The 18,042-nt window shown below is 36.2% G+C and overlaps 1 protein-coding gene across 1 annotated transcript in view; it reads left to right on the top strand.

The window, feature by feature from the left end:
• Positions 1 to 18,042, top strand: part of LOC114660236 (leucine--tRNA ligase, cytoplasmic-like) — a 73,542-nt gene that overhangs the window by 45,542 nt on the left and 9,958 nt on the right. Inside the window, exons 25-30 of the mRNA XM_028812791.2 lie at positions 3,314 to 3,454; positions 4,180 to 4,320; positions 9,118 to 9,228; positions 9,688 to 9,798; positions 14,058 to 14,162; positions 17,449 to 17,544. Of these exons, the coding sequence (XP_028668624.1) occupies positions 3,314 to 3,454; positions 4,180 to 4,320; positions 9,118 to 9,228; positions 9,688 to 9,798; positions 14,058 to 14,162; positions 17,449 to 17,544 (705 nt within the window). The remainder of the gene's footprint in view (positions 1 to 3,313; positions 3,455 to 4,179; positions 4,321 to 9,117; positions 9,229 to 9,687; positions 9,799 to 14,057; positions 14,163 to 17,448; positions 17,545 to 18,042) is intronic.

The following is an 18,042-nucleotide window of genomic DNA, read 5'->3' as shown; positions in this document are numbered from 1 at the left end:
ACAGGAACGTTATTCAAACACTGCAAACAAACATTTGTCTCTTTTTGAAAAGTTTAAACTGTGCTCTATGACAAGACAGAGATGACAGTTCCGTCTCACAATTAAAAGAATGCAAACATATCTTCCTCTTCAAAGGAGTGCGGTCAGAGAGAGAGAGAGAGAGAGAAAAAAAATCAAACAGTCAAAAATCAATAGGGCTGTTTGGCTTTTAAGTATGCGAAGCACCGCCGGACAAAGTAGCTGCAAGTAAGGGAGCAAGCATTTTTCAGCATTTTTTAGAGGAGCGTCCGTATCCTCTAGGGCAGTATGCAAACAGCACATCTGCTCACACCCCCTCCGTCAGGAGCAGAGAGAGAGAGAGGAGCGAGCGCGAGCAAACAATCAAAAATCAATACGTGCTGTTTGACCTTTCAAGTATGTGAAGCGCCATGCGGGAAGCATATCGCTTGCAAAGCAGCCACATATAAGCCCAGCAAGGAAGAGAGTAATGTGAAGGTAATCTTTCAGCGTTTTTTGAGGAGCGGCCGTGTCCTCTAGGTGTATGAACAGCCCCCGTGCTCATAATATGTTTGAGGAGTTTTATTTAATACATAATACGCGCTGTGGTTGGGTAGCTTCTCAGCCATCTGCCAATGGCGTCCCTTGTATGAAATCAACTGGGCAAACCAACTGAGGAAGCGTGTACCAGAAATTAAAAGACCCATTGTCCGCAGAAATCCGCGAACCAGCAAAAAATCTGCGATATATATTTAAATATGCTTACATATAAAATCCACGATAGAGTGAAGCCGCGAAAGTCGAAGCGTGATATAGCGAGGGATTACTGTATATATATATATATATATATATATATATATATATATATATATATATATATATATATATAAATTATATTAATTGTAAGATGCCTGTTTTCCCCACCTCTCCCTCCACATGCATGCTCAATGTTCCCAGCAGCAGCAGGAGGTTGCTTCTTAACTTACACCAGGTACTGCTGCGATAAATACTCACTTCCCTTTAACTCTAAACTGTTTAGATTAAATGTAACTCTCAGTGCATGCAGAATTAATTGCATCTGACTTTTTTTTTCTTTTTTATTAACTGGGGGCTCTGCCCCCCTACTTGCTTCACTCGCCAACCCCTGTTATCTCATGGCTGAGCTGCTTGAAGGGTGTCTAGGCACTCCTAGGTTAGAGAAAGTGATTGTATGTAAAGAGGAGGAATATTGAAGTGTATATAGGGAGCGAGAGGAAGATGGTTTGGTCCTTAGATATTATAGATGGAAAATCAGTTACTTGAGTATTTCACTACAACTGTCTGTTTAATACCAATGAATAATAAAACATAGTAAAAAGTAAAAGTAGAAGTAAAAATGTACATCATAATTTAAAGTAAATAAAAAATTTAATTACATTAACGACTCGTCAAAAGCAATATTAAAAATTACTTTATCCTCTAACTTACATTCTATAAATGTTGCTTTTTTGTATTTCTGTTCGGATATTGTTTGGGATATTTTTCTCTTTTTCATTTGTTCTTGATTTTTATTATATGCAGCTGTTTTTTTGTTCATTTTTGTTTTTTTCCCGACGTTCATTATCCGCTCTTGCCGCTCTTTTTCTATCATGATCTAAAATTTGGCATTCTTGAATAAATAATTTGCTTTTCTGTCTTGCCATTATAACTGACTGTGTTGAAGGGAGAGTTAGCAACTGAGAGTGTCACAGGGTGGTACGGAGAGAGGATGTGCATAGTAGGTGTAATGATTGGGCGAGTGGTGTGGAAAGGGAGTGGTCAAGGCTGAATAACACGGACATGACGGAAAACTTTTTTAATATATTAGAAAGATTTTAATTAAAGGCAAATAACAATCCATACAATCAAATCAAACTTAATAAAACTGAAATTCAACCCCCGCTCAAAATATAACTGACTTTCATCACTTGATTGCATGAGTGCACATCCTTAATCTGTCCCTCCCTAACTGACATAAAATGTGCGAAGCGCATGAGTGCACGATGATACCGACTGAACCATGCAATATCTTTTAAACGGTAGCGCAGAACTTTGGTGAAATACCTTTTTTTTTTTGGATGGCTAGAATAAGCTTCTGTAGTTGTCTAAGTTTTTAATTGAGTAAACAAAAAAAATTGTGACCAAATCTTATATGACACCTTGGCTTTTTAAAACGCAGAGTTTTCTGCCCATACTGAAAGTTTAGACATTATGAAATCCTGAAAAATCGCAAACTGCAAAAAAAAAAAAAAGCAAGAAATCGACAACACTGTAGGACATTGTATATAGTACAGTAGCTGTCAACTACCAAAGAGAAATAAATATATTTGTACAGAGGCATACCATTAATTTTAAATTGGGCTGGCAACAAAGTAATACTTATAAAGATGCCACTGCCTGCTTTTTTAATCTTTTCATTAATGTTTTACATTAAGGATAGCATCCATGTAATTTTAAATGGACTTGATTGTGGGTTTGTACATTCTGCTCTTGTGTGGGATTGATTTTTATCCAGGTACTCCAGTTCTCATCCCACCTCCAAAAGAAAAGCAGATTACATAGACTTGCAACTTTGAATGAAATGTTTTAGTGTGAGCAATGTATGTTAATGTAACCTACAACAGACTGGAAGTATGTCCAGTGTTGGTTCTTGAATTTGCATGAGGATGCTAAGTTAGGCTCTAGCTCTCCTCAACCCTAGAATAGATGGATAGAACATTTTTTTGAAATTATTCAAACCACCTCTCTGGTGTAGTTCAGGATTACTCACTCTGTACTAATGTTTTTTGCACTTATGGGCCTTACCACCGTGTAAAGATGTCATCCTGAGCTATTTGATGTTTTAGGAGACTTTTTGCAGCTTTAGTAGAAAACTCTGGAGACATTGGATCTATAATTTTATAAATCTTATCAATTATCCAATCTGTGCCCACTAAAGACAAAATTCATAACACCACATATGAGCCAATATTTGTTTCACTAACTGAGTATTATTGGCTGTCTGGCTGACATTTAAGGCTAAGCTAACAGTAGAAGTGCTGAACACTCTAAGGTAGCAGCAAGCAACGCGTAACACAGCTGCTTCCAAATACAATTTTCTCAAGTTATGGCATTTAAAAAGGTATATTGTAATTGGATAGCAGATAACTTTAAAACAAAAAATAATATACACACTTTATAAATGCTATATAATTACATATATGTTTGTGTATTGCATTAGACTCCTTTATTTTTTAAAAAGATTCTGATGTTCACCATTCTTACAAAATACTGAATATGTACTATTTGTTTCCTCTAGGCAGCGAAGGATAAGTATCGAGAGCTTGCAATTGATGGAATGCATAGAGATTTGATATTAAGGTTTATCGAGTTGCAGTCTTTGCTGTTGGCTCCAATCTGTCCCCATGTTTCTGAATATACTTGGTCTCTTCTTGGAAAGGTAAGAAGAATGATGATATTTAACACAGTTTTAGGTCCTCTAAATACACACATAGGTCTACAGTAGGGCTTCACGGTCTCAGTCCTGGAGCTCCTCAGTGGTACAGGTTTTTGATGCATCTAATAAATGTTTTTGTTAATTAGATAATATGACTAAAGATTTTAGGGGCTTAAAAATTTTCTTATTTAGTGTGTTCACTGCTTCTCAGATGCACAGGGCATTCTCAGCAAATGACAGAAGGATAAATCATTCTAATAAGCATTATATTGTTTTTAAATATATAATTTACTAGGGTGCACCTATTCGCTTCGCTTGCCCACCCCACCCCCGCTAACCACTTCGCGTCTCTGCCTCTCATGTTGTGAATGGGGGCGTGAACGCACACTAAGGACGCATCAGCTGCTAGCTTCTACCGAACTGCGTGATCCGAATGTCGCATGCATGATCATTTAAAAGCCAGTACAGTAGCTGTCCTTTCGTCTCACTTCCTTGTCTCAGAGAAATTGTTTGTAAGAAGGGTGTGACGTGCACAAAGTCTCGTGGGACTTCAAAGTGTCTCCCTGAGATGATCACGTCTCAATCCCAAATTTTTTTGTATAATAGATAGATATGCACTGAATACCTCAGGATGACAAAGCAAAAACTGAATTTTTAGTTTTATTTTTTTCCAGATTTGTTCTAAGGTGCTGGCACTTTTTGTTAATTTATTATGGTTTATTTTCCAGTCTGGATTGCTTATGAGAGCATTGTGGCCTGTTGCTGGTCCAGTGGATGAAATTTTGATTCGGTCCTCTCAGTATGTAATGGAAACTGCTCATGATCTCCGCCTTCGTCTTAAAAACTACATGACACCTGCGAAAACGAAGGTAATTTGTTTTGTCTTCAAATATTTTATTTTGTATGTTTTATATAGTTTTACAATTTTGATATGAGGAAATACAGGTGTTTCATTGGTTCACTTGGGAACTTGGATAAAAATACAGTTAAGTGCTATTATTTGTGTTTACCAGTTTGAATGGATGCTTTTTAAATTCCAGTTTCCATTATCTTGGATATTTTTCTCTGAGTGAGACTCCATTTTGTCCTGTTCTGCATTTCTATTTCAGTTCCATTTTTTCCCTCCTCTCCTTCATCCCTCCGATTCCATTGCTGTGTACATGCCCAAGCCACCTCAGTCATTTTCTTTTTGACATATAACTAACATTACTCTTCAACATTAATTGTATAGAGCTGTTTACTGGTCATTATCTCCTTAAGAGAAACCTGGCCAATTTCTTTTTAGCTCTTTCATGTTTGCCTCATGTTCTGCCTTCAGAAGCCACTTCTACCTCTTAAACACCCATTTACATAATCCGCTTAAAGAGTTGTACAATATGTTTTTAATGTAGTGGAGGCTCTTTTAGAGGTCCAACGGGATAAACAGATACTCAGACCTTTAATATATATATCTCAATATTGCTATAATTAGAGTCTGTTCTTCCTCCCACATTCAGAATACCTTAAGACCTTAAAAGCCCAAATTCATCTAAAACCAGCCATTTACTGACATCTGAGTTTAAAATTAATTTAGCAAACAGCACCATTCTTATCTTCAATAAAAATGTTCTTGCAGCCAGAGAAATACAGTAATCCCTCGCTATATCGCGTTTCGACTTTCGCGGCTTCACTCTATCGCGGATTTTATATGTAAGCATATTTAAATATATATCGCGGATTTTTTGCTGGTTCGCAGATTTCTGCGGACAATGGGTCTTTTAATTTCAGGTACATGCTTCCTCAGTTGGTTTGCCCAGTTGATTTCATACAAGGGACGCTATTGGCAGATGGCTGAGAAGCTACCCAACTTACTTCTCTCTCTCTCTCTCTCTCTCTCTCTCTCTCTCTCTCTCTCTCTCTCTCTCTCTCTTGTGCTGACTTTCTCTGATCCTGACGTAGGGGGATTGAGCAGGGGGGCTGTTCGCACACCTAGACGATACGGACGCTCGTCAAAAAATGCTGAAAGATTATCTTCACTTTGCTCCCTTCTGTGCAGCTGCTTCGTGAAGCGACATGCTGTACGGTGCTTCGCATACTTAAAAGCATGAAGGGCACGTATTGATTTTTGATTGTTTGTTTTTATCTGTCTGTCTCTCTCTTTCTCTGCTCCTGACGGAGGGGGTGTGAGCTGCCGCCTTGAACTGCTTTGTGCCGCGGTGCTTCGCATACTTAAAAGCCAAACAGCCCTATTGATTTGTTTGCTTTTCTCTATCTCTCTGACATTATCTGCTCCTGACGCGCACTCCTTTGAAGAGGAAGATATGTTTGCATTCTTTTAATTGTGAGACGGAACTGTCATCTCTGTCTTGTCATGGAGCACAGTTTAAACTTTTGAAAAAGAGACAAATGTTTGTTTGCAGTGTTTGAATAACGTTCCTGTCTCTCTACAACTTCCTGTGTTTCTGTGCAAATCTGTGACCCAAGCATGACAATATAAAAATAACCATATAAACATATGGTTTCTACTTCGCGGATTTTCACCTTTCACGGGGGGGTCTGGAGCGCAACCCCCGCGATGGAGGAGGGATTACTGTAGCCTTAATACTACTATATCTTTTATGGACTTTGTAGGAAGAAGTGTATAATCACTCTGTTAATTACTAGTTTTTACCTTCTGTAATGTTGGTAATTAATTAAAACAGTTACTACGACACCCCCCAAGGGACACCAAATTAAATGTATGTTGAGTGAGGTATGTTTATGTCACTTTACATCTGAACACCAGAAATATGAAGGGATCTATCTGTACAATTTTTATGAATGAGGTTCATAAATTGGCGAAAGTCTACATTAACACTTTCACTTTTTCTGTTGTGGTTTGATGTGGTGAGACTTTCACAAATAATCCAGACGTGCTTATTGAAATAAACAAAATAATACAATTTATTTATAACGTCAAGGTAATACAAGATGTACATATGTGTAGATGAAAGACAATAAGAAACCACACAAAACAATTACAAAAGCTTAGTTGAACTTTTTCTCTCCTGTAGAAAACGTAACATAACTTATGAATTTTGATCTTTCAGTTCATTTGGTTAATATAGATAAGTTATTTAACCAGTCATGAAGCTTGTATTTCTTGAAAGTGGTCTTCATTTATTCACAGCTAGTCTCTGTGCTGGCTTTTCTCCCCCTCCAACTATACCAAAAAGTTGTTGCTGTGCACTTTCTTACTAGATTTAGGCAGACTTAAAACTCAGCTAGAACTTATCCTTCACAACCTTTAAGTCACAGTTGCACCAATACAACAATGCATTAGCTGGCTTTGTCCTAACTACTAACTTACAGTTAATAGTTCTCATTATCAGAGTGGGTGTGCTCATAGTTATGGTGCAAGCAATGCTTTGATTCTTTCTCCATGGGCTTTGTCCAGAAACATAGAAGGATCTTCAGTGCTTTTTATTTCTTTAGTTTAGAAACTTGTCTCCTTCTTTGCCTTGGTTGCACCTTCTGAAGAAGGGCGGTACTGCGGTTCATTTTTAAGGTTCCAACTCACTTTGTCGGTTGTCTTCTTGCTAGTTTAATCATGTCTTCTGAGCAACTGGTGATCCATCTGCCATTTTCAGGAAGACAAACGTGAAGCCTTTTGTATACAGTTTCTCTATGCTTATGGATTTCCTATACCTCAGCAAGGTTAGAACCAGATGCAGCTTCATTCAGCTCCAGTACAGACAAGTCTTCCACCCTTCCAGTTCAGTACAGTTGCCCAGTGAAGTATAGAGATTGCTTCAACCTTTGTTACAGCCATGTTATGTAAGCTAAGGGTTCTGGCTGTGGTTAGCCAAAGTTATACCCAGGTTGAGAGCTATAAGTTTGATGTGAAGAGCAGTTAGTTAGGGTGTGCTAGGCAGGAGTGTATGTCTTGTCATTGGTTTCTATTTTGTACATAAGCCCATCTTTTTAGGTTGACCTGTGGAGCCTAGTTCGATTTCTCAAAGTTGTCATGTTGTTAAAGTTACCAGGTTATAGCCTATTGTTTGAGCCAGTTGTTTAACTAATATCACAGAAAGGTGGCTCAGAGATGTCACTTGGTGATTTATCATTTTATCAGATAAACTGAAGAGGCTACTTTCCAAAGAGAGGCCCAGTGAAAACGCTGATATTAAGAGCATCTATCAGCAGCTTGCTTAGCCAAGACTTTTGTTTCAGTGTGGCAAAATGTACAATGCCAGTCTGTCCTACAACTTGCTTCCAACAAAAGTGAACAGTTTCTCTCAACATTCATTCATTTTTCAGTACAAATTGCACGTTTTTGTTCTTACTGCTTTTTTGCTTTTATTTTCAAGCAGCACAGTGGAAGGTTCAGCATTTAGATTAAGACTGTTCTCTTCTATTGTAGTTTTTCATTTCAGTATCTTTTATTTAATTTCTATTGTCTTTTCAAAATGTACAATTATGTTAGCAAAAATAGGTATGGCAGTACCACTTTTAAATCTGTGGTCCCCATCTTTGTTGTCAGTATCATCATTAAAAGTCTCTGAACAGATGTCTGGTGAAGTCTCATCTTCACCTTGAATATTTTTCCCTTTAATTTAAATCTCCAGAAATCAAAATGCATTTCATTAACTTTTCTCTTGACTGCTGATTATTTTCTGCAAAGCTATTCTTTAAAACCTTAATCAGAATGTTAACGGATAAAATCCACTATGCAACTGATTTGATACTCGCCAAAAATCTGTTTGTTTGGGGGTTAAAACTGAAAACACTTATTTTTACTTTTTGTTTGTGTTTCTGGATAATACCTATGCATAACCTTTTTGTTTTAGCTGAAAATGAGATTGTTGTCTTACTATGGAGGCAAGCTAAACTTAACAATTTTAGCCCCTTTGTTATGGTTTGCCAAAATTATGGGCTTAAGATTATCTTTCCACATCGCGTGGTATATCTTTGCAGTCACTGACTTTGCAGCTGAAATACTTAGAATTATGCATGTAAATATACTGTACATATATTTTTATTTTAAATTTTTAAAATTATATACAGTTTAACAGCCAATCCAGAGAGGTCCTGTATTAAAGCTGTTATATGAACAGTAAAAGTGTGTGAATGAGTCCAAGGGGATTTCTACTCTGTTACATTGTTTCTAGATTTTGCTTTCCATCTCTCTGACCCTGTGCTTGAAAATGTGGACTTTGAAAATAGATGGATTTAAATGAGCTTATGACAAATGAGGAACTACAGTAACAGAGTGGTGTGCCTGAATTTATATAACTGAAACCGTCATTTATATAACTGAAACTCAAACCACCAGTGCATTTCCACTGTCATGATGAACATGCCTGTTCCCTGAATCACAGAAATACAGTTCCTGTCCAGATGATACCATACAGTATGTTTAATGTGGTATTAATTCATGTTAATACAGTAGCTAATCTTGTACAGGAAAAGGCAATGCACATATTTTCAAAAAGTTCTTTGTGTGTAGGCTATATATATGTATGTATCATGTAATTAGTATGTGTGCATAAAATGTTATATTTTTATTAATTAAGAAATATCAATTTTTTACCTTAAAGTAAAAAGTGAGTATGTACTTTATTCAGAAACAACACCAGTTTATCTGGTGTTACAAATATACAGGCATTATTTAGATAATGCATTATTATTTCAATTGAATCTTGCAGAAAGGAGAAAGCAAGTCACCTCAGAAACCATCCCACTGTACTATTTATGTGGCCAAGAATTATCCCTTGTGGCAGCATATGACCCTTACTCTGCTACGCAAACATTATGAGGCAAGTACCAATATTTTAATTTTTTTAACCCTATCTTTGTCCATAATAATATTTTTAGGGTGGAATATTAAGTTTTGTTGTGTCTCATGAGTCCATTGGTTGACTCCTGAATGATTATTTTTGAATTTTGTGAAAATCTTAAACTCTGCTACTCTGATAAGCATTCATTGTTTTCCCCCTACATTTATCTTTAAACATTGATCAATACCAACTTAAACCACTAGGGGGCATCAGTAGGATGAAATTTTATTTATTCGTGATTTACAAAGAAATTCATAACCTTTTTCTAAAATATATTAAAATAATTTTATTTTTTGGCATTGTTAAATAATGATTGGTTATAACACATTTATAAGCAAAAACTATTTAAATCATATTTTGATGTTTTTTTAAAAGGCTAAAGATATTTTGTTTTAAGATATTGTTTTTTGTTTTTTTTTTTCTTCTCTTCATTCTCAGGATAATAGTGGGCAATTGCCGGACAATAAAGTAATTGCCACTGAACTGGGAGCCATGCCAGAGCTGAAGAAGTACATGAAGAAAGTGATGCCCTTCGTAGCAATGATAAAGGTGACTCTTTGGTACTATACCCAGAGAATCTCAGGCTAAATGGTTCTGTTCAATCTTGATTAAAGTTATTTTCTCTTGAATATATTTGTAAAATAAACCAACTCTGTTTAGCAGTTTCATTTTAATGTTATTATATCCTGTAAATGTCTTTAGAAGAATGTTTCATTTAGTGCATATCAATGAAAAAGTAACATCATTGCTAGCAGTAAGTTACATGATGTAATTTTCACAGTGGCTATGGTTGTTTAATACAAATTGCTTGGAGGTGAAAGAGGGTGGTATAAAATGGTTTGGAAATGCTAAAGTGTTCATTGTAATGCTTTAAACACTGTATCAGTGTCAGTGACTGAGCTACTGTAAGGTAACAAACTAATTCTTGGCCAAGGCCAAGAACTTTGAACAAAATGACAAAATGTATACTGCATTGCTTTTAGCATCATTCACTCTGTGACTTGCTTTTGTGAATATCTAAACAGTAGTGAACAGATTACAAAAAAGGAGAATTTGACAAGTGCCCTAAACACTTGTATGAAAATGGAAAATACCCTTCTGATATCTGTGTATGACTACATTATTTGCAAAAATGGGTTTGTTTATTGTTCAAAATAAAGCATATGAAAGGAAGGGATAAGCTAAGAAAAAAAAAACTAAGAAACGGAACATGAATATAATGCTGTTGCCTCTTTAAATCCTATTTCATAAGTATTTCTTGACTGTCTGGTAGGGTAGAAGACACCAAAGCACTCACCTTTTCAACTTTTGTCTCTTTTGACCCTGGTCTGTCTGTCTTCCTGCAGTGAGTCATTGTTCCAACTTACCTTTAAAATACTCCTTTATTCTATGTTGTGGTGGCTTTAAATAGCGTTTGTGGAGTTTTTTTTTTTCTTGGTCAATGTCCACTGATTCCAGGTTATAACTTAATCTAACATACACAATGTTTCTGAGGTCTTGAACTCTGTGTTGCCATCAGTGAGCTGGCCTACTTGGAACACCTATTGGTTGTTTGTTTTAAATGTCCTACAGAAGGCCACTTTTTTCTTTCTAATTGCTAATGTTGTTTTTGTGATGTTTTTTGTTGGGGGTACCATGCTTGTCCCTGTTTGGTGACAGTTTCCTTCTTGGAACCCCCTATGAACAAGGTTGCCTTTTTCAACACCATGCTTAAAAATAAGTAAATCTTTAGTATATTGGATATTTTATGTTAGGATTGCTGTGAACCTTCCTTTCCCTGTATATCAGTAATTTGAAGTGTAAAAATATCCAACTTTGATAGAAGTTCATACCATTACAAACATAGCATAGCTCAAGTCCATGTAATTCCTTCCAGGGTCACAGGGGGCCAGACTCCAGTAGCACTAGATGCAAGTCAGGAAAGAGACCTGGATGCTGCCATTTCATCGCAGGGTCCACACAGACATATGCCCCACTCACACAGGGCCACCATGATGGACTTGAAATGAAGTAATCAAGATGTGTTTGAAGTATAGATTTTGAGCTTTAATTCAAGGGGGTAAAAAAATATATGAACCATTCAGGAATGAAAGACATTTTATACATTGTCCCCTCCTTTTTTAGGGGCTCAAATGTTGTTGGACAAACTAACATAATCCTAAATATAATGATCACTTTCAATACTTGGCTGAAAATACTTTAATCAGTCAATGACCTCCTGAAGTCTGGAACCATTAGACATTAGCAAATGTGTTTCCTCTGTAGTAATGCTTTGTCAGGCTTTTATTGCAGCTGTTTTCAGTTGCTGCTTGTTCTTGGCTTTTCTGCCTTAATTTTTGTCTTTATCAACTGACATTGATAAAGTTTGGTTGAGGTCAAGTGACTGATTCTGCCATATTTCAATTCTTTGCCTTGAAAAGTGCTGTGTTGCTTTCAAAGTACGTTTTGTGTCATTGTCCAACTGTACTATAAGAACATTCTTTTAGTTTTGTGGAATTTGGGTGCATCTGAGCAGATGCAGCAGCCGTATCATCAATAAACACTAGTGACCCAGTTCCTTTGGCAGCCATACATGCCTCTTGTTATATTTGACAGATCCAGTGTTACTTCGAATCATGAACCATTCCTTCCCTTCTCCATGCTATTCTTTTCCCATCGTTGTGGAACATGCTGATCTTAGTTTCATGTGTTGAAAGACATTTCTTCCTGAAGTTGGCAAGCGTTTTTAGATTTTCTATGGCAAAGTCTAATCTGAATTTAAAGTCTCCTCTTGATAGTAGGCTTTGACAATGATATGCTTACCTCCTGTAGAGTATTCTTGAGTTGGCTAAATGTTGTGAAGGGGTTCTTCACTAATGAAAGAATTCTGTGATAATCTAGCCTCCCTTTGTCATCTAGGAATTTTGAGCTCACCACTGTATTTCCTTCTTTTTAAGGATTAACCAGATTGTTGATTTGAGCACAGTTAAATGTTTTTGCTATCTCTCTTATTGGTTGGTTTGTTTTCAAATGATGGCCTACTTTATTTGGATTGACAACTCTTTGGACCTCATTGTTATAGTTCACGACAACAACCTTCAAATGCAAATTACACACTTGAAATCAACTCCAGACCTTTTATCTACTTAATTGCTAATGAAAAAATGAGGGAACTGCCTACAAATGGCCATTGAACAGTTTGTCTGCTAAATGATTTTTGGTCACGTGATAAGCAGGGGATGGCATATAAAAATTGTAATAATTCCTAAACCATTCAGCCAATTTGGATATAAATACCTTCCAGTTAAAGCTGGTAGTCTGCACTTTCAGTCCACATTATGTAGCTTTACCTCCAATATTTTTTGGTGAAACAGTAAAATAACAAGTCAATGTCCAAATACTCATGGAGCTAACTGTATATAAATGTTTAAGGTATACTGCAATTATCAAATATACAGGTTTCCAGAGTATATTTATAAAGCAGCAAAATATGCAATCATTTTTAAAAAGATATGTACAGTAATCCCTCCTCCATCGCGGGGGTTGCGTTCCAGAGCCACCCGCGAAATAAGAAAATCTGCGAAGTAGAAACCATATGTTTATATGGTTATTTTTATATTGTCATGCTTGGGTCACAGATTTGCGCAGAAACACAGGAGGTTGTAGAGAGACAGGAACGTTATTTAAACACTGCAAACAAACATTTGTCTCTTTTTCAAAAGTTTAAACTGTGCTCCATGACAAGACAGAGATGACAGTTCCGTCTCACAATTAAAAGAATGCAAACATATCTTCCTCTTCAAAGGAGTGCGTGTCAGGAGCAGTGACTGTCACAGAGATAGAGAGAAAAGCAAACAAATCAATAGGGCTGTTTGGCTTAAGTATGCGAAGCACCGCGGCACAAAGCTGTTGAAGGAGGCAGCTCACATCCCCTCCGTCAGGAGCAGACAAAGAGAGAGAGATAGAGAGAGAGACAGAGTTTGTTTTTCAAGCACAAACCAATACGTGCCCTTTGAGCTTTTAAGTATGCGAAGCACCGTGCAGCATGTCGTTTCAGGAAACAGCTGCACAAAAGATAGCAACGTGAAGATAATCTTTCAGCATTTTTTGACGAGCGTCTGTATCGTCTAGGTGTGCGAACAGCCCCCCTGCTCAATCCCCCTACGTCAGGATCAGAGAAAGTCAGCGCAAGAGAAAGAGAAAAGTAAGCTGGGTAGCTTCTCAGCCATCTGCCAATAGCGTCCCTTGTATGAAATCAACTGGGCAAACCAACTGAGGAAGCATGTACCAGAAATTAAAAGACCCATTGTCCGCAGAAACCCGCGAAGCAGCAAAAAATCCGCGATATATATTTAAATATGCTTACATATAAAATACGCGATGGAGTGAAGCTGCGAAAGGCGAAGCGCGATATAGCGAGGGATTACTGTAGTATAAAAATCCCATTTACTCATATTGCTGCAGATTTTGACAGATAACAAAATATTTGGAGAAAAAACTTAAAAAATGTTTGTGTAATTTATGAATGATTCTCTTCTCCATACAAGCATGTAAATCCTCCAAGGATGGTAGAATTTTAAGTCCACATATGAAAGACTCCAAATATGTGCTTCTATCTTGAAGTTTTAGTTGAACGTCAGCCTCACATGTGTAAAAGAAACTAAAAGGCAAAATTAATTCATACCGAAAAATGTTTTAAGAGTAATGCAGTACTAGGTAATTATTAAATTAAAAATCATTTGTAATCCATAGAATTAAACTTTACTTTGTCACCTTTTTTCATATTTTTTCTCATTGATCTTTAAATGTTTTTCTGTTTTTTGTTTCAGGAAAACCTGGAGAAGAAAGGTGAGCGAATTTTAAACCTCCAGTTAGAATTTGATGAACGTGCTGTTATGTTGGAGAATATTGTCTATTTAACCAACTCTCTTGAGGTAAGTTCTTCTTTTTTTAATGTGTTTAGTTCAATTTAAACCTTATTGTATTTGTGGAATAAGGAAAAGATAACTAATACTGGAATTATCTTTTAACACTAAAATCAATATCAAAATCTTCATGCAAGAAGAGAAAAATGTATGAAGCAGTCAGTATTAACAATGATGAAAAGCAATCCAAGCTTTACCAAATACTATTTTCTTTAAATTAAAACTGGAAGGTGAGTTTAGAATGTGTAATGTAAAGCTGATCTTACCAATGAGAAAAACAGGTGAAAGTCAATCTAAAATAGAGTAGTAGTAGGGAAATTGTTTGATTTCACTGCCAAAGAATTTTTGGCAGTTTGAGTTTCAAATAACATAAGTCCATATTCAAACCTGCTTAATTCTGGCATCTTTAAATGAAAAGCAGGATGGGGTACACACTCACTCAGATGTGTTACTTAGTATTTGTGGGACCTAACACACATGTCATAGTAGAAATGTGGGCGGAAAGCCAGTGTTCCCAAAGAAAAATTCATACATACATGGGAGTTGGAGTTGTGGGTGTGCAAACTTGGTTTCCTGGAGCACTGGGGCAACAGTATGCACTACAGCATGACAATGTGGCCTTGATTTAACATCTATGATAAAATATTTAGTTAACCTCGTACTACAAAAAGAAATCTATAAATTTATCATAAATTCCTTATGATAAAGTTGCAAACACCTGAACATAAACTAACAACAAAATTCCGGTAAAACTCCTGTGTGGGGCTTGCATCCTAGTTGATTTTTTTCATTAACATTAGCTGTATATTGTAAATTATTTCATTCAGATATACTAATTCATTCTTAAGACAGTAAATGTCTTCAAATAAACGATACTTGGTAATTAATAGTTTTTATAATTTCTGAATGAACTTAATTAATAAGTAACTCTTGATAGTAACCATTACTGATAAGGATATACAGTATTGCCCATTTTTAACAATTTTCAGTATTTTTAAAGGCTTATGAAAATATTCACAAGAGTAGCACAAATATTTTTCAAAATTATTTTTGCTTAAAATGATAATGCAGTGGTTTTTAAAGTTTTTTTTTCTTCTCCAGACCCTATTTTGCTCCCTTTTGTCTTTGAGATCCAGAATCTCCGGTACCCTTCCACCCCGTGGATGGGAGGAGCTGGGGTTCCCCCATTGTAAAATCACTGACAAAGGTCATAGCGAAGAAATGGCATTCACTTAAACTCCGGTGGCGACGCATCGCAAGACTCTGCAGATTGTGTGCAACCCTTTCCCATTGAGTACGTGAATCACAATTCTGCGCATCCCAAATTCAGACAAGAAGCAGCCCATAGTTTAAGAACCTATACATTGAAGGGAATCAGAAGATGCAAAATTATGAGAGCAAGTGGTTGCTTACTGCAGCTTTCTTTTTAGTCATTGTGCACCATGGAATATGGGGAAAAACATACTACCTTGTGTATAAACAGCCTTGAAAAGAACTGCTATTTCAATTTTTATCCATTGCAAGATAAGTGGGCTAGTTTATTCCAAATAATTATTAGCTGTTCCTTTATTTTATTGTTAATTTGTTAAAATGGTACTGTTAACAGAAACAAATAACATTTATATTCATTAAGCTTTTTCATAAAGTAATTGGAGAATTCTGTTGATTTACTATTTTTTCATGCTTTTGGCAGTTTCAGACATGATTAGAAACCATTATAGTGTGGAATATGAGTGCTTCAAACTAAAATTAGGGTATGTAAAATATACCCACCATATATTTTGTTCTGAATAATGGATTCAGAAATTCTGTGGATTTTACTTTTTGTTTGATCGATTTTATTTATTTAAGGTATATGGTCATGTACATTTAGGTTAAAAGCTAGACTGCACTTGATGCAGATTGTAGCAGGTCTAGACAAACCTGAAAACGGCATCTGCAAATAAAAAAACTGATACAGTGTGAAGGCTGTCATTTTAAATATACATAGCAAACACACTGTTAAGACAGGAATGCAAGTTTAATTTGTAGAGCACGGATGGGATTATCCACTTTCATGATTTCAGGCTAGTGCCACTCTTTATGTGGTTCTTCACCAAAATTTTAATCAAGTTTTTTTTTTTACCATTCCACTGCTATATGTGAGGTTTCACCGACATAGTTTTCATTAGTCATTAGTAACCTCCTTTGTAGTTTGCCTGTGACAATTTCTCTTTCTCTCTTGAACTAGCAGAGAGATGAAACACCTTGCACTCATGTTATGGATGAAAAAAGAAGCCACTTATTGGCAAAAAAGCTGAAGCTCTGCTTTTATTAAAGAGATTGCTTTTACTTGTTTTGCTGTCAAGCAACTTACTATTCACTGAATTGTATTTTTTGAAGTAAATTCATAACTAAGTTTAATTGTCTTGGAAATGTATTTGAGTAGTCAAATATACTGTATAGCAGAAGTATGTTTTGTATTCTCAGATTCTGGAGGGCTACTATGGCTGCAGGTTTTTGTTCTAAACACTTTCCTAATTAGTAAGCAGATATTTCATCTAATGAAGCATAATCCCTTTGAGTTAATTTTAATTAAGCTGAATTTTAAGGTTCAGCATTCTTAATTTTCTTTTTTTCCTTAACCACAACTAAGCATTAACAGGATGCAAAACAAGGTAACCAGCTAACTCTGAAGTCTCACACTCAATACCTAACCAGGCACTGCTTTCAGATCACCCAAATTCTTGATTAAAAGCCAGTTATTGCTGCTAATATAACATGTTATTGTATATAGTGGGCTTGTTAGTGGTCTCATTCTGCCATAGCAGCCATTTCCAAAACTGTTTTTCTTTTTTCTGAGATCACCATCAAAATCTTTTGTGGACCAGACCATATGAATATTTCCTACATCTTTTTTTTTTCTTTTAAAATGTTTTATTGAAACAAATATTGTATAATGAACACACATGTGCAAATGGTATTGAGTTATCTGGTCATCTGCTGGCTTACTTTGTATCTCATTACTGTTTGGATAATGGTTAGGCAAAATAATAAGCAGTTGAGAATAGTGAATTTTATAAAGTAAGGGAATTTAAAATAAAAGAAGTATATTCCATTTGCAACAGTAATTCATTATTAATTATGTGGATAGAACAAAAACTTGTAGTCACTGTGGTCCTCCAGCATCTAAGTTTTGACACTCTTGCTATAATATGGTTGCTGATAATAATTTCTTTTAAAGTTGTAATTAACCAGTACATAATAAATATGCAACTGTGCACCTTTTCAGAAAAACATTTGTCTGTCTCTACAGCTGGAGAAGATTGATGTGATTTTTGCATCTGAAGCAGATGATAAAATTAAAGAAGAATGCTGTCCTGGGAAACCATTTTGTGTCTTTAGATCTGAGGTAAAGCAGTTAAGCTGCCTGATGGCTTGAGTGTGCGTATACTTTCATTATCTGCTTCAAGCAATCCTACAAATATGTGTCAAAGGCAAGAGCACACACTGGAAGGTATATCAGGCTGCAGAAACATAGCCATATATCCTAAGGCAGTTATTGTAGGTAACCACTCACTGGTCACTTTATTACACACACCTGCTCTTTAACACAAATAGCCTGCTCCTCCAAACAGCCAGTCACAGTAAGCAGTTCAGTATACACTCGCCAGCCACTTTATTAGGTGCACCTTGCTAGTACCAGGTTGGATCCCCTTTTGCCTTCAAAACTATTGTAATTCTTTGTGGCATACATTCAACAAGGTGCTGGAAAAAGTCCTCGGGGAATATGGTCCATATTGACATGACAGCCTCACACTGCTCACATCCATGATGCAAATCTTTGTGACCTTTGTGACATGGCACGTTATCCTGCAGGAAGCAGCCATCAGAAGATGGGTACACTGCG

The sequence above is a fragment of the Erpetoichthys calabaricus genome, chromosome 11 (genome assembly GCF_900747795.2).
Source record: "Erpetoichthys calabaricus chromosome 11, fErpCal1.3, whole genome shotgun sequence".
NCBI classification, from domain to species: Eukaryota; Metazoa; Chordata; class Cladistia; order Polypteriformes; family Polypteridae; genus Erpetoichthys; species Erpetoichthys calabaricus.
Note: the sequence above shows the minus strand (reverse complement) of the source record. Positions and strands in the feature narration are given on the sequence as shown.